The sequence below is a fragment of the Aulonocara sp. 'chitande type north' Nkhata Bay genome, linkage group LG10 (assembly GCF_057382095.1).
Source record: "Aulonocara sp. 'chitande type north' Nkhata Bay isolate Kocher_YH1m ecotype deep benthic linkage group LG10, A_spYH_male_GT1.1, whole genome shotgun sequence".
Lineage (NCBI taxonomy): Eukaryota > Metazoa > Chordata > Actinopteri > Cichliformes > Cichlidae > Aulonocara > Aulonocara sp. 'chitande type north' Nkhata Bay.
In genome coordinates, this window is record NC_141353.1 from 20,598,519 (window position 1) to 20,623,404 (window position 24,886).

The 24,886-nt window shown below is 40.4% G+C and overlaps 1 protein-coding gene across 2 annotated transcripts; it reads left to right on the forward strand.

Moving 5' to 3' along the window:
* The first annotated feature begins 1,892 nt into the window (after positions 1 to 1,892).
* smg6 (SMG6 nonsense mediated mRNA decay factor) lies at positions 1,893 to 21,539 on the forward strand. Of its 2 annotated transcripts, none has more exons than XM_086308956.1 (19): positions 1,893 to 2,010; positions 4,140 to 6,510; positions 6,659 to 6,851; positions 7,235 to 7,345; positions 7,538 to 7,662; positions 8,114 to 8,192; positions 10,959 to 11,069; positions 11,361 to 11,576; positions 13,438 to 13,499; positions 15,814 to 15,959; positions 16,360 to 16,473; positions 18,133 to 18,307; positions 18,879 to 19,098; positions 19,275 to 19,454; positions 19,656 to 19,820; positions 19,910 to 20,054; positions 20,219 to 20,463; positions 20,579 to 20,660; positions 20,780 to 21,539. In XM_086308956.1, the coding sequence occupies exons 1-19, from the start codon at positions 1,920 to 1,922 to the stop codon at positions 20,908 to 20,910; spliced, it is 4,962 nt and encodes a 1,653-aa protein (XP_086165082.1). In that variant the 5' UTR covers positions 1,893 to 1,919; the 3' UTR covers positions 20,911 to 21,539. The 2 variants fall into 2 exon arrangements, with proteins under 2 accessions (XP_086165082.1, XP_086165083.1); XM_086308957.1 differs by having other exon boundaries at positions 7,556 to 7,662.
* The last annotated feature ends 3,347 nt before the right edge of the window (positions 21,540 to 24,886 follow it).

Consider the following 24,886-nt stretch of genomic DNA (forward strand, 5'->3'; position numbering starts at 1 on the left):
TACCACATATGAATCCTTGTAATGAAAAATGAAAAATATAGACTCACTGAGAAGAGTGAGAGGATAATAAGATCAAATTACTGATCGATTAGAAATATGCCTTGTTAATAAAAGCATTCAGTCCAACCATTTTACTAGTTGCCAATCAAATCCAAGCTACACCATGGACATGTTGGCAGTCAGTCACAGGGCTAACACACAGAGAGGAAACCACACACTCTCATATTCACGCCTTTGGCCAATTTGGAATCACACTTACACCTGACAAGCATGTCGAGTGTGGAAGAGAGAAGGCCAGCCGACCTGAAGGTTCGAGCCCCCTCGCTGTGAGGCAACAGTGCACCGCCTTGTCGTGATCAGCACAAAGAAAATAAGACAGCGCCATGACAGTGTAGGAAAACCCTTTTGCTAATAGAAAACCACAATGTAAATCTGAAAAATGAAGTGTGTGCAGATCACTGTGTTAAAAAAAATGTTTCTGATTTCTTACAAGTTAGATTTTCTCAAACAGCCGTATGATTGCTTTTGGATTTGGGTTTAAACTTAAGTGGCTATTTGACAGAAGTAACTTCTTTTAATGACACATATAAGAGGCCACATTCCTGATTACTATGCCAAAAAGGTGAGCCAGACACCTTGGATAAATAATTTAGTGACATTAGGGAGGAATAGTTACAGAAAATAAAGTTTAGTTTGCCTCTGGATTAAAAAAAATGTGTGGGAGACTCTACGAAGGACAAGAGACTCTGGCCCTTTAATTTGGTGTTGCTAGGGAAATGAAGCTGTTTACTCTAGCCACACAGATGATCTCTGCTTAAACTGTACACATACTACCTCATATGCAGATGACTGCCCCCCCCCCACACACACACACACGTTCACGCTCGCGCACACAGAGCCCCATCTTCATGTATATTTGCTTTGGCTGTTCCACATTACGCCTTCTCTTCACATTTCCCCATCATGCAGCTTGCAAGTTCACATGGAAGCTATCAGTAGAAGGCGTGAGAGAGAAGAGAGTGCATTACATTCATATAAATTACTACAAAGTAGTTAGGGGAAAGTTTGTTGGGCCAATCAGAAGTATTGGACGAAAGGACAGTTGGGTAAAAAAAAAAGGAAATAGATAATCAACCCTGACACCTAGTGGTCATATATGAAAGTCCTGTGCTGCCATGTATGTTTGACGCTAAATACGATCTATATGTCTGTTAAAAAAATCTTTATACAACTTGTTGACCTGTCTCTTCCACACAGGCCTCACATGTAGGTCAATGCCTACGTAATATTTACATCAGAATGACTTCTATAAAAATGTGATCTATCTATCTATCTATCTATCTATCTATCTATCTATCTATCTATCTATCTATCTATCTATCTATCTATCTATCTATCTATCTATCATATAATAAAATGATTTTCACTATAAAAGGCACATCTTATATGGTTTATGTATAAATATAGGGTATATTTATACACAAACTATATGTATATGTTACATTATATTTTAAAGCAAGCAACCACAAATTAATGGTTTAAATGTGTTTATGTCATGTATCAAATGTTTTTATACAGATTGTTGGTAAGTAACTTAAGTTAATAAAGTAATGAAACTGCCTGACTGATTTTTAAAAAATTTAGAACCACAAATTATGTAAAAATAAATAAATTAATTTAAAAAAAAAAAAAAAAAAAAAAAAAAAAAATATATATATATATATATATATATATATATATATATATATATATATATATATATCGAAAATTTTGTTATTCATTCCATTGCTTGATTAAAAATATGCACGGGTTGATGTCACTGTGAAGGAACAGTACTGCTGGCTGCAACGTCACCCGGTTAAGATATTTGAACCAGCGGGGCCACCGTATTTGTTGTGTTTGTTCGAGTGAAAGCAAAGATGGCGGCGGAACTGGATAGAGTGCGAATCTCAGCTGCGGAACTCCGAGCTGAAGCGTCGAATTCAGTCAGCGTTACTGAGTGTCACAAAGGTGAGAATAAGTTAATTGGATACGCGTAAAGAACAAATTGCTGAAAGAGTCTTGAAATTCAAGCGAAAAAGTATCCCAAGTTATCTGAAAGTGACCGACGGGAGTTACCAAGTTTGTATCTAGCTAATGTTGTTAGCTAGCTAGCCAGCCGTGTGCCTGTCTACTCCATAGTCCCGCGCTGCCTGTTTTAAACGCCCCCTCTACAAAACGCTCGTCATAGTCTTGTCACGATTTAGTATTTCTACTTTAAACATTTAATCAGCTCTTTCTTACGCGTAATGTCTGCATTTAAAGCACACTACGCTTTTTTTTTAAACGAGAATGCTAGACTCCTCTTGCGGTTAAGTTAAACGATAGTTAATGTTACAGAATTCGCCAACTCTTCCAACCGTAAACTTTAAACTTGCACATTGCGGCTATTAAGAAAGACGTCAAAAGGGTGATGCGGGTTTCTTAGTTTTGTGGGAAGTTTTGTGGATTTATCTGTACCTGGTCATTTCCGCTCATTCCTGCAAGGCGGATTCTGTTTGATAAACGCTATGAGCAGGTGGCTGTGTGTGAAACTTACATGATCACCATGATATCGGCCGACATCAGCCTGTTAGCAAGAAGACAACATTTACTTTATTTTGTGCCGTTTAAATGTTGAAAATCTAAGCGACGTTTAATTATTTTTGACATAATACAAGTGTAGTTATTTCCCGAGGAAAAAACAAGTACAGTATGCAGAAAAACAAAATAGCCATCTATCTATTTGTTTTCGCTTATCAAGTTCAGTGTTTCGGTTGGGCTGGAGCCTATCTTGGCTGTCACAGGGCGAGAGAAAGGAAACACCCAGGTCGCTACTCTATCTATAAATAAACTAACAAAAAAGTGGATAAATTGTTTCTTAAATGTTTTATCCGCGCAGAATTTAACAAGTGGTGCATCACTAAACAAAAAGAAACCTCAAAACTAAACATATCAGTGCTTTACAATATGTTCATAGGAAAGAAAAAAAAACCTTTAACTGATAATGGTTTCCTGTTATAAGTGAAATATTAACTAGAACAGGCAGGGCTAGAGAGAGTTTGAGGTTAGTCTATGGTTAAAGAGCTAGTGGGAGAAGTTTGCATTAAAGGCTGCTTGGTAAAAAGGTTTGTTTCGTTTTCAGTAGATATTTAGTTAGTTTGGGGATAACATATATCCTCTCTGAAACAAGCTGGTCAACGACCATGTGGCAGTCGCTGTTTGTGAGGGGGTGAAAAAAAAGTGTATTCCCGAGTGGTTGCTGGAAGTGGCTAGAAATTAGTCACGAAAATGTATAAGATGGTTCACGAAAGAACTCCTGGGGATTGCTTTGTTTGCTTGCAGTTTGCTGCGGTCACCAGTAGTTTGCATTGAAAATGCCAGCTTGTCTGCAAACACAAAGTACTCGCCAAGCAGTAGGGAAAAAAATAAAACTTGTGTCTTAACTCTGCAACCAGTATTTTTCAAAAGGTGAAAATAAAACTCTGAGACAAGCTATTGGCACGGTGCTAGATACCTGAGCAGTCACAGTGAGGTTTTTGGTCCAGCAACTTCCAGGATCCTGTTTGAAAACCAGTCAGGAAAATACGACTGGAGGTTGCCAGTTGGTCGCTGATCAGTCTTTTGGCCTGGGTGACTGATGCCTCACGTGAGTTAGTATACAGGATGTACAAAAGAAGTTTGCATGCTTTAAAACAGTTAATATGTCCAATATAAGCAAGCTCTAAAAACCACCGTATTTCAGGACAGAGTTGCTAAATGGTACAAGGAGGATGATGGGACTAACATGGCCAACTGCACTTGACTTAATAGTCCTTGGATCAGCCTGTAAGTTAAACTTTGTGGTTAAAAATTAGCTGACAAAGGAACTTGTAAAAGTTAATATCTGAGTCGATGTATCTGATAACAAGTAGTACTTTTCATATGGGGCCGACTGGACTAAAAAGCCAGAGAGACCTTCCTCACGTTTATGGTGTACTGACCCATTAGTTTGACATCTTTTATAATGTCACACACTACATTAGCTCTGGGTTCTGTAGAACTTAAATGCTTCTTTGGATTATTACCATTACAGTGGATTACAGTCCATTAAATATAAACTTAATTTGTTCTTTCTGCAGAGGAACAACAGGAGCATCACACACACAAGCAGCACAGAAGGCGTGAAGGAAAGCGTCCTGATCTGCAACGCTACCAGCCAGTTCCTGGACATGGACGACATAACCATGACAGTGAGCCAGAAACTGGTCAAAGTGAGCCCCTAGCTGCCGAATCACATGAGCATGATCAGCCATCCCAGAGTGAAAAAAAGGCTGTGTCTGGGGAGACACCTTTGGAGAGACAAGGGTGGACAGACAGTGGGACAGGTACCAATAAAAAGGATGAAGACAGGATGAGAGGCGATGGTGGTAACAGTCAGAACTGCAGAAAAGGGAGACATGCGCAGAATAAATCGGATACAAACGATGAAAAATTGTTTGTTGAAAAGGAAAATGAACATCAAGAACCTGTAGGAGCAGCTAAGCCAGCAAAGAAAACCCGAAAACCAGACAGAGAATTTTATCAACCTGGGAGTAGAAGAAACATTCAAGGGAAGGACAGTGGGGCTGGAAGAGAACAGGATAAGCCTCCTAAAAAGGAAGAGCAAAAAACCGAGCCAGAATCTCAGCAAAGTACGAGGGAAAGTGGAGTGGACATAAAAACCTCTATACAGAAGCAGAGTGGAAAAGATAAAAGAGTAAAAGGCACACAAGAGAGTGCAAAGGTGTTTACTTCTAGTGAGGCAAGTAGAAAGCAAGGAAGCCAAGATGTGGAAACACCTGAAATACCCGTTGATGCTTCAGTGGAGAAAATTACTAGCAAAGTTGAAAATCTCAACATGCAAGAAAAGGATAAAGTTGAATATACAAGTCAAGATGCTGGAGAACTAAGTTGCAAGGGAAGGGAACCAACTGACAAGAAAAGGCGAGGTCAAGGGTCAGGAACCAAAGATGAGGAAGAAAAGTCAGAGAAAAAGAGAGAAAGGGGAAACCGAAGGAGGAGAGGCGTGGAAAAGACTCAGGACTCCAGAAAAGAAGATGAGGCAGGTGATCAGGGTAAGAATAATCAAAGGAATACTGAGAGGGAAAAAGACAAGAGAGCTGTAGAAGCAGACGTCGAGAAAATGGATAAAGCAAAGCAAACACACCAAAATAAAGGAAGAGAGAACCGCAGAGAAAACCGAAGTGGCGAAACCAACAACAGCAGATCCAGAGATGCTGAGAGAGATGCCAAGACAGAAAAAAACGTAAACAGAAATCGATCCAATGCAAATGTCACAACACCAACCTCGAAACGCTATTCCAAATCAGATATTCGGCGCTCACGTAATCGAACTTACAGCAGTAGCTCAGCGAGCAGTGTGACTAGCCTGGATTATCCTGGACTAGGAAAGGATGTGGAGAGTACAAATTGGTCACATTCTAGAGACAACAATAAAAAGGGGGCTATTGTTGGTGGAGAAGGACAAAGGCATCCTTTAAAAAGTTGGACAACAAATGAGGAATCCTCTACAGAATCACTGGAAGGAAGTGAGATGAGTGACAGAGCAGACGATAGGAGGAAGAGAAGAGGTGGTGAGGGCCAGTTAAGTAGAGAGAGACAGAGAGGCGAACGAAACAGACAAAAGGGAAACAAAGGTGGGGGTCAGGGAATCCTCAGGGTCTCTTTGGAAAAACAGTCGGACACCTCGTCACATAGTGGGGATGCACAACATCGCAAGGAGGGCCCCATTCCTCGTGGCCGAGGTGGGGGCATCCTGGTACTTCCGGTCCGGACAGATATCTCTAATTCACCTGAAGTGGGGCAAAGGCTTCTTTTTGGTGGAATTAGAGGTGGTGCAGCTGGCAGGAGTAGAGGAGGTCGAGGAGGAGGAGCAAGGCGACTCTGGGATCCAAATAACCCAGACCAAAAACCTGCTCTTACCAGCAATCAGTCCTCACAGCATTCATCTCTTCAGCAGTCTGTATATCTTCAGACAGGTACAGGATATGGACAGCTTCATTTTCTGGACACAGATGATGAGGTAGCAGGCAGCCCTCCAGTCACGCAGGGTGAGCGCTTTCGATCCCAGCAGGCTTCTGCCATGGCCTACTACAAATTCCAAAACTCGGACAACCCGTATTGCTACCCTGTGCCCTCCAGCGGCCCACATAATCCTAACACCAACCAGCGCTATCCATTTCCTTATCATATGGGACCCTACCAAATGGCTTACACTAATAGCATGTATCCAAGCCCTGGTGTGGGTCAGTTCTGCAGTAATTACAGGGGGTCAGGTTATTCCCTCCCGGGTGCAGGAGGCAGTGTAACATTTGAAGAGGCAGAGCAACACACCAGAGGGGAGCTGGGAAGACTGCTGAGGGCTGCAGATGCACAGGAGCTTCAGCTCAGTAATCTGCTCTCCCGGGATAGAGTGAGTGCTGATGGACTAGATCGCATGGCCCAGCACAGGTGAGCATTCAGGGACAAAGCTAGACATTTTTCTGTGTTTGTGTTTTTGTGGTTTGTTGTCCTAATGCCAGTTATTTGTCTCGGTGACAAGTGAGCCAATAATCTAGTTGAAAAAAGCACTATCGTGTTGTTTCCTTCCATTTTAAAGAGCGGACCTTCTGGGGATATATGAGCAGGTCATCCTGACAGACATCGAGTTCTCAGACTCTCAGAACGTGGATCAGGCTTTGTGGAAGAATGTGTTTTACCAGGTCATAGAGCGCTTCCGGCAGCTACTCAAAGAGCCCACCTATGACAATGCCCCTCATATCAGAAACAAGCTCCTTACACTGCTTGATGAGGTAAGGAGCGTGTTGGAAATTTGCATAGGAAAAGGTTTCCCAAGAAACATATCTAACAATCACTTGGGCACTTTTCTGCCTGTATGGTTTCGATTATGGGTTCATTCATAACCCAAAATTAGTCTGTGTATCACTAGATGATGCAAATTGTATTTGTTACCTAAATCAGGGACAAATTTGTTTCCAAATCCATTTTAGAGAAGTAATTCATGTACTTTTAACAGAGAAGAATAAATTAATAATAAATACAAAGTCTTGTTAAACTTTTACTTCCTTTGCAGGACTTTATGACTCTTGGGTAGGGAGTTGAGTTTGATTTCATAATTAAGGGGGAAAGTCCTTCTAATTTTTATAATATTTTTCTATTCTTTTGTGTTTTACAGGGGGAATTATTCTTTGACGCACTACTTCAGAAGCTTCAGACAGTATACCAATTTAAGTTAGAGGATTATATGGATGGCATGGCTATCAGGGCTCGTCCATTACGCAAAACGGTAGGGAACCATTCCTTTTAGCTTTTTTGCTTCTGTAACATGTTCAATGTTGTACTGAATACTAAATGTTCAAAATGTAGTGAATGAGTTTCCATTGTACATGAAAACATCCAGTAAGCGGCTTTGAAAAGTCACCCGATTTCCATGTTACAACAAATGTTGCGACAATTTCTTAATTTTTTTTTTATGTAGCGAATACATTTTTTTCAGGTGAAGTATGCACTCATTAGTGCTCAGCGCTGTATGATTTGTCAGGGTGACATAGCACGTTATCGGGAGCAAGCCAGTGACTCTGCCAACTATGGCAAGGCTCGCAGGTAGGCTTGAATTTGAGATTTCTCTTGGCATTGTAAAATTTCTGACAAACATTCAAGAGTGTGGGATGTGTCTTGATATTCAAATTTGAGTTTGAACAAGTGAGTAGACTGATATTTTAAAAATCTGACAACTCCTGAATTAACGAATGAGGAGTCACAACTACCATTTCTATTTCTTTTTTTCTAAGCAGTACAGATGTTTTATACCCGTTTTCATGCAGTGCAAGTGGCTGATCATTTCCATTGTTTCTCCCAGATATGCACACCTACAGTTCTGGACTGGTCACTATACTTTGAAACTTTGACTTCTTTAGATGTTTCAGTTATTATATGCTAAAGACACGATAACTTTTTACCTATATGTGACAGATTACTTAAACTTTTAAGGTAGAAACTGAAAACGTTTGTCTCTTTATTGATGTGTCATGACTGCTTGTTTACTTTTCCACAGCTGGTATCTGAAGGCCCAGCAGATTGCCCCAAAAAATGGACGCCCATACAACCAGCTGGCTCTGCTGGCTGTTTATACAGTAAGTGATATAGATCAGACTCTTAAGTATTGAGAAACTTCACTTTTTTATTCTCATAGCTCCGTGCTTTGAAACATTCATTTTGAAGTGGTCCTAATCCTAACTAATTTATCCTACAGGAAAGTTTTAAGTTCAGATGCAACTCTTGTAGGTTGATGCAATATTGAATGAATGGTGTTTGAGAGTTATTCCTTTTAATACAATGTCCAAATTGTAATGGTTCAAAAGAATTAATGCATAGCAAGTCAAAAATGTTCTCTATGATGTAGGCCTTGATCTTTACTTGTCAAGGATCAAAGGAAAAAATTAATGACTAAACGCTTAGAGCAGGGGTGTCCAAACTTTTTTCACTGAGGGCCACATACATAAAAATATAGGAGGGGCTAGGTCACTTACTAGAAATTAGGTATATAGCCTTAACTTTAGTGTATTAAAGTTAGAAAAATCAATTAAAAGTGGTCAAATGTGTTATATTGTTGAATATAATTAAAGACAAAACTGCCTTCATCACAACTTTCCATAAATGGATCTTTACTGATTTATTCAGAAAAAGCTTTGGTAGCTCATTCTCAGAACAGCAGCCTCAGATTTCTTCTTAGACAGAAGATTTACATTACAGAGAAAAAACAATAAAGAGGAAAATGGGACGGATACATTTCGAGTTTGTTATTAAAGTTATTAGGCTTAGCAACACACCTATTAACGTTCGTTTGAAACGGTTATCGACATTAACAGATTGAACTGGACTTAATTACAGGAGTTCATATAATTTTAGTAAATTATTCTGGTGAGTATCAGCTGCGCTGGGTATGTAAATCGGGCCATCCAGCTGCGGTGCTCCTCCTACGCCCCTTGTGCCAAAAATCCAGACAAATGTCACTTGATCAAGGAGCAAATCTGCATCAGATGAGATCAGCTGACTTTGCGTGTGCAGTGTGTGCGCTGTGCACAGCGGTGTGTACTCTGTGTTAACAAGAAAAATGCATATAAGAAAGTGGTGCACCAAAGCAGGGTAGTGACAGAATTGATGCGCATTATTGATATTTGAAGCATGTGTACTTGTACATGCATGCTCATTAATACACGGGTACTGTGGAATATATTTTTTACTCACCTTAAGTGGGAACGCCATTGCACTCAGTGGGAGCAGTGATGCTGCACTTTGGACCGAAGGATGGCTGGCAGCCAGGTCTCGATCATCATAGACGCCATTCCTTTGTGTGCACCTGCCATAGCTGGAGCCCCGTCTGTTATAACTCCCATTGTCCCATTTAAGTCTCATTTTGTCAATTGAGTCTGACACAGCTTCAAAAATATCCATACCCGTTGTTGTGCCTTTTAGACTCTTAAGATCGAGCAGCTCCTCTGTAACTCCAAAGTTCTCGTCCACTCCCTGCAACAAAATTAGCAGCTGTGCGGTGACTGTGACATCAGTGCTCTCATCACATGCGATGGAGTAAAAATCAAAGGCACAAGCTTTATCAGACAGCTGCAGTTTAATGTTGGCTGACGAGTCTTCAATGCATCGCACAACTGTATTCTGGACATGCTGACGTTGTTGAAGTCCTGCACTTTTTCCAGGCACATTATTTCAGCGACTTTAACGAGGCTGTGTTTTATGAGGTCTCCATCTGAAAAAGGCTTGCCATGTCTTGTGATGAGTTGGGCGACCTCATAGCTGGCTATTGTAGCCTTTTCCCAGACTTTGGGCACGAAGAAAATACTGTTGCTGACCCTGCAGGAGAGCTACCCTTTGCTTTACTTTCTGCTCTCGCTCAGCACCAGTGTAGGATGCATAGGCCTGATGTTTGGTTTCATAATGACGTCGTACATTATACTCTTTCATAATTGCCACAGTTTCAGTGCAGATCAAACAGACACACTTCCCCTTGAATTCTTTGAAGAAATATTCACTCTCCCACCGTGTCTGAAATTTTCTGCTCTCACTTCCTACCTTTCGCTTCTTTGGTTCTGCCATGTTTAGTAACTTGGGGTAAATTTCTTCTGTGATTGTCCTTTTTGGTGGAGCAACTGGCTTGATCAACAGTAGCTCCCCCTGGTGTTAAACCTAAGACGTGCAATACACTCAAGCAAAAGTTGAAGTGCGGGCCATATTCTATTCTATTTATAAAATTTCTTGCGGGCCAATTGGACACCCCTGGCTTAGAGGATTTATCCAGTGTCCAACCCCCCAGTATGTATCTGAAGCAGAAAGACAAGGTTTCAGTTTGCAAGGTAAAAAAAGAAACCAGTGGAGCTGTTTATATTAAACAAAAACACATAAGGTGGTTAGTTATAAAATCATACTGATGATGTAGATGTCTCAAAAACTTGTGTATCAAATTTGATACATTTGGTGTTACATGCCTTCATATTCAACCAGCTGAATCTAAACTCATTGGAAGGCAGGCCTCTGCATTTGATCATTTCTGAAACCCTAAACCTTTGGCTACTTCTGTATCTCCCACAGTTCTCTCAGTCTTGATGCCCTTGGGTTAAAAATGAGACCTGCTGTAATGTAGTATTTCAAATTGTAAAGCACAGTACCCTAATAATGGAAAATGCATTGCTGTACTTAGGTTCAGGACTCCTAAGGGTAGAAATGTTACAGTTTGAATTAAGTAACTGGATTTGTCTTTTAGTGACTGTACGTCTGTTTGCATGTCCCTGAAAATGGGGAAAATATAACTGTGCTTTGAATGTGTGTGTGTGTGTGTGTGTTACCTCCCTCTTCTTATTTATGTCTTCTCCATTTCTAACCTACAGAAGCGGAAGTTAGATGCTGTGTGTTATTATATGCGTAGCTTGGCAGCTTCCAATCCCATTCTGACTGCAAAGGAGAGCCTCATGAGTCTTTTTGAGGAAGCCAAGCGTAAGGTCAGATACACGTTTCATGGACATTAACTTTTGTCAGATTTCTACAACAGAAAACACTTGAGATCACATCAAGTAAGATCTCAAGAACTTAATTTGAGAAGAACTGTCTAGCCAGTAGGGATTCATGCATAATTATAATGCCAGTTTTTGCCACAGGGTGTTTTCTCACCCCGCCTAATAGACCCTACAATAAATTTGCTTAATAAATTGCTTTATGAGAAAAATTAGGTCTTAAGGCACTGCAAGTGTTTCTTGTTGACAGACTGTTTTTATCTTTTTTTTTTTTTGTAGGCAGAGCAGCTTGAGCGAAGGAGGAGGCAGGAGCATGAAGGAGGCTCCAGGGGTCCAGCAGTGAGAGGAAGAGGAAGAAGGGAGGAAGGCGCACGTGTGGAGATCTGGATTCGCCCCAGTGGACAGGCAGCAGCACCTTCCTCTCAGAGAGGAGGTAGTGAGTCCAGCAGAGATTCTGAACAAGATGGAGAGCTGGGCAGTCTCAGCGTTGCTGACGTAAGTCTCTGTGTCTATTCCTTAATACATATCAGCTCAAAGTCCTCTGTTTTTCCTCTGCATACTTTTTTTTTTTTTTTTTTTAAATTTGCACAGCAGCCAGACTTTGGGTTCCTTGAAAAAATAACACCGTGTCTGCAGACATCTCCAATAAGGTTTTATTTGTAATCCCATGTAGTTTTTCCTCTAATTTATTTCCTCTCATAGAGTCTATATGAATTTGTTTTGGTGCTCATTTATGCCCTCTGTCATTTTTTCGTTTTCCCCCTAGGCTGTCATTCGGTCGACTCATATTTTCATTTCATTTTCATTTCCCTGCCTGAATTGAGTAATGTCTTTAAACCTCTTTACTGTTTTTATTTTTATTTACATTTTTTGCTCGCAGTGAAGCACCATTATTTATTAATTGAAATTGGTATAGACAGAGTATTGCTATTTCATCATTTATCACAGTGCTAGCTGAGAGAGTACGGTAGATTAAACCGGGTCTATGAAAGCATATTATGAGCAGCTCATAAGAAGAGGAGCAGCGGCTCCAGTACTGTCTTTGGCTGCAGGAACAGTATTGAGTAGCTGGACTCCAAGCACTTTTTTCCCAAATTAATAAATAATTGGGTTCAGATCACGTATATTAGGGTTGGGCGATTGGACAAATATATCGACTATCATTTTTACAAGGGCGATTTATTAATTTATTTCCCCATCAGTAAGTTTGCTAATAATGATGGAGCTAATAGAAGCAGTCAACAGGTAAAAAAATAATAATAGTACTGTTTTAACAGCACCCTCTTTCATTTGCAAGTAAGTGCACCCTCCTCAGAGTGCACCCAAATGCAGCGATTCATTTACTCAAATTCATAACAGAAAGTAAGAAAGGCAGTAGCCCATGTTCAGAAAAAAACATTCAGATGGTGGACACGTACATGCTCATGCAAGTTAGTCGTGTTTGAGTCCTTTGCTTGCACTATACGTCTGCACAAGCATCACACCGCTTTGGTTATATCTTTAGGTTTACCTCTGTCATCTGGTTTAAAGCCAAAGAAATCCCAAATTAGCGACTTTATATTTTTTGGGGCATATAGTCCATGTTTAGACTTCTTCTGTGTTGTAAACGCGCAAATCAGTCCATGCATGATTACATTGCTCCGCCCATCAAAAAGTCTGCGCATGCGCAAATATATCGCCCATCATCGATTATTGGACTTACGATTGTTGGGTGTAAAACTTTTATATATCACCCAACCCTTATGTATATGCAGTGGCACACAGAAAAGATAAAGACACTATCTGCTTTTTCTACATTATTTACAGTGTAAAACCTGGGCTATTATGCTGACGCTGCCTAGTCAGCTGATGTAGGTACTGACAAACTCCCTGTAACTGCAAGGATGATGAAGCTCTGATTTCATTTACAATTTAATATTACACAGCAAAAAATATGCTGTTATAATTTATTACACACCTACATTCCAGTATCATTTATATTATGATATATCGGCTGTAGCGTCAGAAGAAGCAGGAGCAGCCTTTTCTGTTCCCATTTTATTTTATTTTTTGTCCTCCTCCACATAATCAGTCTATTATTTGTCAGTGGACACTGTTGAGAGGCATGTGTATCCTCTTTGCTGTCTCTTAGTCCCATTTCTTCCTAACCCTATTGTTCAAAATACCAAGCGCACTTAAATGTTGACGTCATATCAAAATGTGCGTCGTCTCTGGATGAAAACATGTTTTCTTGCAATGTGTTGCACTTGTGGATTAGTAAGTAAATAAAACTGTTGCACGAACATTAGTAATCCTTTCCCCCTTTCTGATTTGGCCTTGTGTTTTTTTTTTTTTTGTTTGTTTTTTCTCTCTACAGCTCAATAAGAGATTCATTCTGAGTTTCCTGCATGCTCATGGGAAGCTCTTCACTAAAGTGGGGTGAGTCTTTCAGCTCTTAAGTTCATAGACTGACTGTGTTTAAAAGAATGATGATGATGATGATGATGATGAAAAATAGCACTGAGGCTAGCCCAAGAAAATGTGCTTGACTAAAATGTTGCCTAGGCTTTAACCAGAAGATCAATCTGCGTGTTTTGTAGGTTAACTAAATTAATCAACAATATACTAGATTAACTAAATTGACTGCAGTGCACTAAGTGCACTCTACCTGCTGCCTCATTAACATTAATTAGTTCTTAATAAACAAAAAGGTAGTGTTTGTAGCAAATTTAAATGATTTAACATTATTTCGTAATAATATGAAAACTGCATATTTAGATGATTTCTGAAAATAGAACTATATCAGCGGGTGAGCACTATTATGGAATAATGCAATAATGTTAATGGCGCTCTTGATCTGAGCAATAAATTGGATTATTCCCATTATGTTATAATGGTTTCTGTTTTGAGAACCAGGATGTAGCTGCTGCCTTTGGCAGCGGCTGAAGCAGTCAGAGCTGTGTGTGCCATTATAAAACAATTATTACTGAAATACATCAGTTCACATGTTTTCACACTCAAAGCCTCAGGTGTCTGCATAAAATAAAATTCTTTATTTAGACCTGATATTGAGAAATTCCTCTGTTATAGCAGCCAGAATGTCAAATACATAATATAAATAGAATATAGTAAAGTGTCTACTAAATGAAATGCCTCAAATACAAGAAATCCAACACAAACGGAGTGCAGGCAAGCAGTGCAGATGTCAGATGACATTAAAGTGGGTCAGTATAACAGTGGAAAGAGTGGTCAATATAATAATGTGACTTGGTGTGTGGAGAATGTTGGGTGTTGTGACAGCACAGCGTTAAAATAGAGATCGACAGAGCACGTGACTTTCGCGCATTACATTGTGGGTAAGAGTGGCACCAAAATCAAAACACTGCATCAAGCGCTAGCATTTCCTGCACCGGTAATCATTCATTCTGCGGTTTTAATCCCTACTTGCATTTTATTTGCCCCAAAAACAGTTATGTACAGAACGACGGAGCTGCCCAGCTTTCGTCACGCACATATTTATTATTATATGGTCCTAAGTGTGAGTGCATACACTCACAAAATGTTTAGTAACTTCAGATCCCTGCAACAAGCCCAGATCCAGTTTACTTTGGTGATTTGAACTATTCCATTTCACAGCTGTTGTTAAATTTTTTCCTTTATCTCCTGTACAGGCCAACGCAATCTATTTATCGTTTCAGGTTGTTGTATTACACAACATTTTCAGATCTAATAGAAATAAAATGAGTGTTTCGTAATTCATTTAATGTATTGTCTTTATTTATAACTGGCATTGTTTCATTCTATTATAGCCTCTTACAAGAAAGAGGTAAAATTGTATTCCATCGTGCTTTATTAGCTGCTTTGGTAAAAAAACAAATCAACAATGCAAAAACAAAACAAACATTGCAAAACAACATACTGGAAAACAGTTATTTATCACTTGATTGCTTCAATACAACACTTGGGCACATATATGCCTGACTTTTTGTGTCTGTTTTGATCTCGCTCTCTCTCTTAACCAAATCTCGCTGTGGTAGCAGCTTTAAACTCTGTATGACCCAGGTTGATAGAGGGTGCCCAGTCTGGATCGCATTCCAGCATTTTGTAGGCTGGTTTTCCTACAAAACGCAACAAACATTAGCCCGAAAAGCCACAGTGAACAAAGCAGCATAGCGCAACGAATTCAATTCAAATCAATATGAGACTTATTTGTAAACTACATGAACAATTATGTCATGATAAATTATGTAATAACTACAACAAAAGACTTACCTTTGTGGAAATGCTTGGAGCAGACTAGCATGTGCGCTGGAGTGTTCTGGAACGTTATATTTGGTCTTCGAATGGCTGCAATCCAGGCCATCCGTCAGCTCTTTGTTACTTCGGAAACACGGCTTGAACAATTTCTCTTCCACGACGTAATCCGATTTGAGAAAAAAAAAAACAAAAAAAAAACTAAAACTATCTCTTTACCTGTTGGCTTCCCGTGGCTAGTACTGCTTGCCACTCGTACCTACAATCCTTTGCGGTTTTACCCCGAAATGACGTCACATTTTCAATCTCTATAAAGTATTCATGTGAGCGAGCAGATGTAGTACATCCTAATGTAGCCAAGTTTCTATTTCGACTGAATAGCTCCGTGAGCTTACAAAAGCATATCGACTCAGAGACTACTACATACTGAAAACTGTATTTTTCTGTTTGCCTCTGTGCCAGTGACATATCATTGGAAATGTGTGTCTTATCTGTATAGCATGGAAACGTTTCCTGGAGCTGCGACCCGTGTTCTGCAGGAATTCAGGACGTTGCTCCAACACGGTCCACACATGCTGGGAAGTACACACATGCTGCAGATCATCACCATTAATATGTTCGCCATACACAATGCCAACAGCAAAGGTAATATTGTGCACAACCTAATGATAATGATGATGATAATGATAATCATCATTTTCAAATGTCAAGTTGTTTGTGGTAGTAACACTGGAGGTTTATTTGCAGTATTATCAGAAATGGCTGGTAAAAATAGTTTTCATGAAGCTTTTAACATGGACTTTATTTTCTGTAAAATTTGACTCTGTTTATTAATAGGTTGGCATGTTTGAACACGATTAAGTTTAGTGACCACTGCAGACTGATTCTAACTGATTTTAACATACTTTGATTCTAATCTTTTCATTTCAGGTCTTTTGTTATGCAACTGAGCATGGAGTTCTTTTCCAACTCAAATATGTATAGACCCAAGCCGTGGTTTCACACAAGGCAGTGATAAACGACTGTTTGAAATTCTGTCTTTCAGGTGAAGAAGGAGAAGTGCGATCTGTTTTACAAGAGCAGAGCACTGCCCTGGGTCTCGGTATGTTTGCACTGCTGGTGCAGCGCTGCACAGAACGTCTTCAAGAAATTCCTGCAGGTATTCACGCTTTACACATCAAGCTTTTGATCAACAGCATTTTTTTTTTTCTTACAGTTCAGCCACAATATTCATATCATAAACTGTTCAAATAAATTAAAGAAGCAATTTTGAAAACACATCAGATCACATTGTTTGATGGAAATGAAAATTCTCAACCTGCAGATAACTGAATTCAAAGACCCTAAAAATCAAGGTGAAAAAAATGATGTGCAGAAACTCAGATGGAACTCTGTTTTTATGGCCCCCACATGCTTCTATAACTGCATGACGAGATGTTGGGAAATGCACCTAATGAGAGTATGGATGGTCCTCTGGCGGATCTCCTTATAGATCTGGAGCAGGGCATCATTGAGCTCTTGGACAGTCTGAGGTGCAGCCTGGGAGCATTGGACAAACTGAAACATGATGTCCTAGAGGTGTTCAATTGGATTTAGGGCAGCCAAGAATGAGGGGCCCCAGTCAGTGGTCTTAATTCCTTCATCCTCCAGGAACTGCCTGCATGCTCTCACCACATGAGGCCAGGCATTTTCATACACCAGGAGGAACACAGGACCCACTGCACCAGTGTAAGGGCTGTCACATGTGCTCAGGGGGAACCTGTGAAAAGCACAGTGTGCCACTGGTGGATCTGCCAATTCTGGTATTCTGTGGCAAATGCCAATTGAACGTCATAATGCCAGGCAGTCAGCACAGGGCCTACTAGATGAAATCAAGACCTCAGGCCACCCCCGTGAAGTCTGTCTCTGACCAGACAATCAGAAACTTTCACACTAGTGGTCTTCTTGAAGTAGTTTTGTAGCTCTGGTAGTCCTCATCTTGTTCCTCCTTGCACAAAAGAGCAGACACCGGTCCTGCTGATGAGTTAAGGACCTTCAACAGCCCTGTCCAGCTCTCCTAGAGTAACAGCCTGTCTGCTAGAATTTCTTGAGACTGTGCTGGGAGACACAGCAAACCTGGGAAGTCTGCGTAATGTAGTACTGTCTTGGAGGAGCTGGACTTAACTCTGCAACATCTGTAGGGTCCAGGCATTGCCCCATGCATCCAGCAGTGACGCTGACCAGCTAAATGCAAAACTGATGTAAAACAGTCAGAAAAGATGAGGAGGGAAACATGTCTGTCTCCACCTGTAAAACCATTCCTGTTTTTGGGACTTATCTCATTGTTGCCACTTTAGTGCACCTGTTGTTAATTTCAAGACCATCAAAGCAGCTGAAACCGATTAACAACCCCCTCTCCTACTTAACTGACCAGATCAGTTACGTACTATAATATATCTGCTAATGCCTACTATAGAATTGGCAGGTAAAAGCATTCAAACATGTAGTCAGCCCTGTCTCCCTTCGTCTGTTACTTATCTTTAGACAAAAAAGTTCAGTTACGCTGATAAATGCTTTTGGAAAACTTTAAATGAATCCTAAGATTTTCTTTAACCTTCTGTGAATAGTGTAGACTGCAAAGTGAGATGTGGTTTGCTTTTGGTTGGACTTGGGTCGCACCATTACACTTGATTGAAGATGCATCTTCATTTTTACAGCTGTGATAACATTTTGTAAATTTTATGTTTGGACTTTTTTCCACTTCTGAAATTGCCCATAGTGTTAATTTCAATTGTTTTGTGTGATATTGAAGACTTCAGTTCGAAAAACTCTCTTTCAGAACCAGTCCCAATGACAGATGGAGAGGAGGAGGGTAAAGCGGAGGAGATGGAGGGTCTTGTGAGAGTCTCTGCCTTCCCACTAGAACTAAGGGAAATGCTGCCAAGCATCAAAGTCTGGTCTGACTGGATGCTGGGACACCCAGACCAGTGGAACCCACCACCATGCAGTATAGAGTGCGAACTTTAACCTAGAGTAAACTTTTGTTATTTTTTTTTCTCCACCTGGCGGCAGCAGCAGAAACAAGTTGTAAACACATCACTTAGATGACCTAATAATACTTATTAACTTTCATACACCAGCAACAACAGAACATCGCCATCCAAGTCATGTTTCTGGCTACCAGGAAATATATTTAGTTTCTAAATTGTTGCCACTCTTTAAACAATATAGTTACTTTTCACAGTGTGATAATGACCAGGTAGTATACTATGCCTATTGCCGCCACAGTATACTATACTTACAGTATACTTATTATTATTATTATTATTCCTCGCCCCCCCATTTGAACTTCAGCAGGTCATCTTCAGCATTTCTGCCCTATACAATGAGGTGCTGCCATGTTAGAGGCTGATTAAATATTTTCAAAAAAATAGCCAGAAAATTCATATTTTGTACCTGATGTACCTAATAAAGTGATCAGTGAGTGTGAGTTTTAGGACCACAAATAGTTACTGTTTCTTTAAATTTACTGTTTAATTTTTTAATTCATTTTTATTTTATCCCTTTCTCCTCCTTTCTTTAAAGTTGCAGCCCCAATGTCTGGCAGTGCCTGGCTGATCTGTGTAACTTGCTGGCGCGCGTGGACCATGGCGAAGTACCCCTGTACAAAGTGGATAGTGAAGAAGGAGAGGGGGATGAGGAGCTTATGCTGCTTCAATTGAAGGAAGACCGTCTGCTTGCTGGCTTTGTACCGTTGCTGGCTGCACCACAGGAGCCATGTTACACAGACGGACACACTGACATGGTTAGTGGAAAGGAGAGCTGTATTTCATTACATCATAACTTAAACGCTTAAGTTAAGTTCACTTATTGGATATTCCTCTGTTTAGTCTTCTGTCACCTACTGAGTGCCAGGCTTTGTATTCACGCTCATCCTCTGCTTCTCTGTCATGTGCATAAACCCCAAACTTCTTTCCTCAGGCTATAGCAGCAGATTGTAAGAGAGTTACTGTGCTGAAGTACTTTTTGGAGGCTTTGTGTGGACAGGAAGAGCCTTTGTTGGCTTTCAAGGGAGGCAAATATATCTCTGTGGCAACTCCTCCTGCACCTAACCACTCAACAGATACAAGAAGCAGGCAGGATTCTCTAACAGAAAAAGAGGTGACTTTCTTCTCCTACGCATCCTCCAATAATCCTTCTACTTCTTCACTCTCTCCCTCTGGTCTTTTTCTTCTGAGAGCCTGATTGCCTTTCACGCTTTTACCTATATTAAATTTATGTAAACACTGGAGTTAAAATTTCCAGAGGCTGTTGAAACAAGAGGTAGAAAATGTCTCATTATCGTCTGCATCTGTTTAACAGGGAGATGATGTCATACTCGAGGCAGTGTCTTCTCTCTCTGCATCAGAGGAAGAGGAAGTTGAGGAGGCCGGAGACAGCGAGAATGACATCAGAGAGCTCAAGGCACGACGCCATGTCCTTGCCAATAAACTGGCACAGCAACAAAAGCGAAGGGATAAAATAAAGGTAAAACAGGCTTTCACGTCCTAATATAGTAGAGTCTGAAGTTGTCGCAGAGTTGAATGTCATGTAAAATATAAATGTGTGTGTTCCAGGAGGTGCTGCAGACTGGCGGGCAGTTGGAGCTTGAAGTGAGGCCTCTCTTTCTGGTTCCAGATACAAATGGATTTATTGATCATTTGACAGGGCTGAAGAAACTCCTGCAGTGTGGAACATACATAATAGTTGTGCCACTCATCGGTAAGAATAACAAACACAGACAAAGAGAAGAGGAAATGAATAAAAGCAGGTGGAGGAGGATTAGCTTCTAGTTCAGTGACATTTAAAATGATAAGGATTCCACATACATTTCCATGTAGAAATCATATGTATGCTCATGACGTGGTCTGTTTTCTCTCTGTCAGTGATTACAGAGTTGGATGGCTTGGCTAAAGGCCAGGACAGTTTTGGTGGAGGAGTGGAGTCAGGAGGGCGCAACTATAGTGTCAGTGCGGCCCATGTGAGGGCTGTGCAGGAGAAGGCTCGGATGGCGGTGGCTTTCTTAGAAAAAGGATTCGAAGCCAGAGAACAGTGCCTCAGAGCTCTAACAAGCAGAGGAAATCAACTTGAGTCTATTGCCTTCCGTAGCGAGGATATGTCTGGGCAACAGGTAGAAACCCAGATTAATTAAATACAAATTAAAGCCTGTTTCTTTTGCTTAGAAGCAAAGGTTGGCTTCTTAAATCTGCTGTTTTTTGCTAACTGAATGGTCTCTTCCTTTTCAGGGTAACAATGATGATATTATTCTGTCCTGCTGTCTTCACTACTGCAAAGACAAGGCTAAAGATTTCATGCCTCATCAGAGAAGTATGTAGCATTAACCTACCATTTGCTCCATGTGTGCATTCATATTTCCTCACATTCATGCATATGCATTAAAAAGTGTTTATTTCTTACTCCTCTCTGGCTTCCTGCTTCAAAAACAGATGGCACCGTGAGGCTCCAGAGAGAAGTGGTACTCCTCACAGATGACCGTAACCTCCGTGTCAAAGCTTTGACCCGCAACGTACCTGTGCGAGACATCCCTTCTTTCCTCAGCTGGGCCAAAGTGGGCTGAACCAGAGTAAGCCTAAATACAAGGAACCCAACTGCTGAGGTCTGCTTGTCAGTCAGCCAAGAGAGAAGACACACTTGAGCGGAGGAAGATAACAGGGGACAGGAAATGATAAAGAAAGTAAAGAACCACTTCTTATGAAAAACAAGCAAATGTAGAGAGAGCAGAGTGGTTTCAATTAGCTTTTCCCCCTTGTGACAAAGTAAGTGTGTGTATGTGTGTGTTAAGATCAGAGAGCTTCCCTGGAGAGAGGCAGGAAAGACTTAAGTCTCAGAAAGGCTGGAGTGGAAAGGAGGAAGGAGGAAAAATGGAGTGAATTGATTTGTAGGTTGCCCTGTCCAGCCGCAAACCTCTGCTCCTATAAATCGTATGCTCTGCAGGCAGTGTTAAAATTTGAATCTGATGATAGAATGAGCCAGAATGGGGGAAGAGTGTCTATGGTCATTTAATTGATTAAAGACAGCATCACTGAAGGCCATAAATGGCACTTGTACCCCTCTCTGAGGGCCCAGGCTTAGATAAAGCTTCAGCCTAAACAGCAGAGCTAAGAGAATGGCAGGAGGAAATGGCCACAGCTGGGTGGTCTGTGTCAATACAGTTAAAAAAAAAAAAAAAGCAGCTGATATTAGGTGGGGGGGGGGGGGGTTAATCAGGAGCCTTCATGCAAACTCAGCACTTCCACGGAATCCCATGCAGATATGGCATTTCCTGCTAACCCAGGAAATGCTTGATGCCTGTTTGGTATCTTGGGTTATTCCTCCAGATTGACACTAACAGTTTTTGTTTGTTTTTGTTTCTTTGTAAAGTCAACGGCAACATCGGATATGGTTTAGTCTTCTGTTTGTACTTTTTTTTTTTTTTTTTTTTTTTTTTTACCTGTTGTAAAATATGTTGTTCTTAAAAGCTGTTAGCTCTGATAATAAACATCTGCAAAGTTTTCCTAAAAAGATCTGCTAATTAAGCAAATCCAGTTTTAATTTAAGTCAGGGTGAAAATAGAGTTATAAGTACTCCGAGAGCATCATTTTATTGATCAAACATCAGCACCGACTCGAGCCGTTGAAGACAAATTAGACGCTATTCTGAAATCCACATAAATCTGTGTGATGGAATTTGTGCTCATACAAATATAATGGGAAGGGCTTTGATTCCCTGGCACAAAAGGGGAGTAAATAAGAACTCAGACATCAGAAACCATCACCCTTTTTGTCAAATTGTCATTTTGTTGCTTTGAAGGTTGGATTTGTTTGTTTTGTGTTAGGTTTTCAGTTCTAGAAAATAGGATTTCATTTAAGTGGCATTCGGCCCATATATGGCTTTAAACAATATGAAGCGCAGGATTACAAACGCTCGCTGACCCGGCCCATCGTGTGTCATGCTCTGATCCTTTGCAAAGACTTTGCAGGATTTTTATTATCAAGTATAGACTTGTGAATTTATTTGTGCTGTTTTGTTTAAACCACCGCAGCAGGTTACGATTTCAGTAGCTTTCCTCTCATTACATTATTTGTATAGTTAGTGTTCTTATTTTCAGTGTGACTTTGCCTTTCAGTTTACAAGCACGCTTTTCTAGTAGCTGAAATACATAAACATAGGTTTCAAAATTACCGTGAAAATCAGGCGGCAGACATGTAACAAAAAAACAAAGGAAAAAAAAGTGTTGTGCTTTTTGTTGTAGCTTTAAAAGACAGTCTGGATGCTTTAGATTTGTATTTGTGTCACAATATATGTCAGAAACTACACTTATTCATCATTCACTCATCCCAGTTCAGATCTTTGGATTTAAAATGTTATTGAACTTCTTTCCGTCTTCCATCGCTCATTGACGTTTATGTATTTGTATGAGCTGTCTGCTAGGTTTACTCGTCTTTTTCAGACCCTCTGTTTTGGTGCTGCTGTAGTATTAAGTGCAGCCTGTTGTGTTAAGTGGGCATTGCTGCTGTGTTTTAGTGTTGGAGCAAATGTAGTGCTGTAAGCAGCTTAACTCAAATGACTTTTCCCTTCATCCGTCATTAAAAATGTTTTAAAGGCTTTGTTTTCACCTCATTGGCGAGCAGATGAAGAATGCCAGGATGTAGAATATGTTTTTCTTGGCCTGTAATGAACAGACAAGGTAACATCCTCCTAGCAATGACTAGCAGTGCCTCCATTGTTAGAGTCTGCCAGTATGTGTACAATGCCAAGACCCTGAAACTGAACAAACTAAATGCAGATCATTGATTTTCTTCTTCATACATGAGATTCGAAGAATGTCTGTATTTCAAGCCGGCTATGGAATACCAAAAGCTTCACATGTGTGCCCTCGTGTGGTAGCTGAAGATTACACAGGTGGGAGTGATGGAACAACAGCCGTTATGTATATAAGACCTGTGGGTGTCTTGATAAATGTTTGCTTTAAACAAGACAATTGGCAAACTGATGAGTCGGGTAAATCAGTTATCATAAACAACATAAATTGGAAATCTCTAGGAGGGGAAAAGAGATGTAATGTCCATAATCCTCAGACACCCCCAGAAGACAGTCTACATAGTTATAGACTTACTGTGGTATAACTTTAAATTTGTGGTGTAAATGGAAATTCAGCTACTGCACTTTTAAGTAGCAATGGTGTAAAATGAGTGCCCGGGGGGGGGTGCTTCCTGGTAGTCCCTGCCACATGACCACAAGCATCTGTTTGTGCATGTATCTCTGGGAAACATGAGGGCAGATGATTCTTCAGTGCATCTCTACACAAGAACACATCTCAAATATGTTCAGTTCTAGTTTGAACAAACCCAAATGCGTCATTACACTCTGAGTGGTGGGTGAAGAGGGGGGGGGTGATAGATAGATAGATAGATAGATAGATAGATAGATTTATCTGCGCATCATGGCCTGCGAGATCTGCAGCCTATCCATCTGTATCAGTGTACTTCTGCGCCTGGATACAGACCACACAGGCAGGACCTGATTCCCATCATCATGACAACAGGGATGCCAAGCAACCAATCATAGCCCTTTGAGTTCTGCTCTGGAAGCTGATTGGCTTCCCAGCCTGCAGCCTGTTGTGGAATGTCCATCTTTAACCTCTCTGCTGCCAAGCACAGCGCATATACATCCTATATCGCAGTACGGAGTACTGCTGCATGTGTGAGCTTCCTCTGAATTATTGGTAAAGCTTTGTGTACGTCACAGCTGGAACATCTGAATGACATCCATTGTTTTTTGGCAGCGTAAATAAAAACCCACGCGTGTGCTGCTCCCCTGATGTAAACACAGCATGACTGATCATCTGTCATCTGCACGAACCTGCTTCGTATTTTATTCCAGGTCGACCCGGAGTATTCCGTAAATCTCACAGAGCACAAACTGGGGAGGAGGGGAATCTTGTAGTTACACAATAATGTCATTATAATAGACTATGCACAATTTCTCCATAGCTGTATGCTAGAATTAAGTCCTCGTAAATAAACTCTACTCTTTCCATTTTTCCACGGACGTGGTCTGTTGTCCACAGACAAACAAATGTTTTATATATATATATATATATAGCTACACAGCTATATATATATATATATATATATATATATAGCTGTGTAGCTATATATATATATATATATAGCTGTGTAGCTATATATATATATATATATATATATATATATATATATATATATATATATATTATAGCTACACAGCTATATATATATATATATAGCTACACAGCTATATATATATATATATATATATATATATATATATATATGTATATATATAGCTACACAGCTATACAGCTCAGTGTCTGAAAGTGCATAAGGTCGAACAAATCGCGGGGAAGGGAATGTTGACAGTCATTATGTGTATTACTTTCTCCATCCACACACACCTCTGTGTTTGGAGTTGTTGGATGGCAAAGCAAACTGTAGGGAGGGAGAGAGGGGGCAACATTTAGCCCGCGGGGTGCAGCAGGACAACAACCTCGGCGAGTCCCCCACCCCCCCACC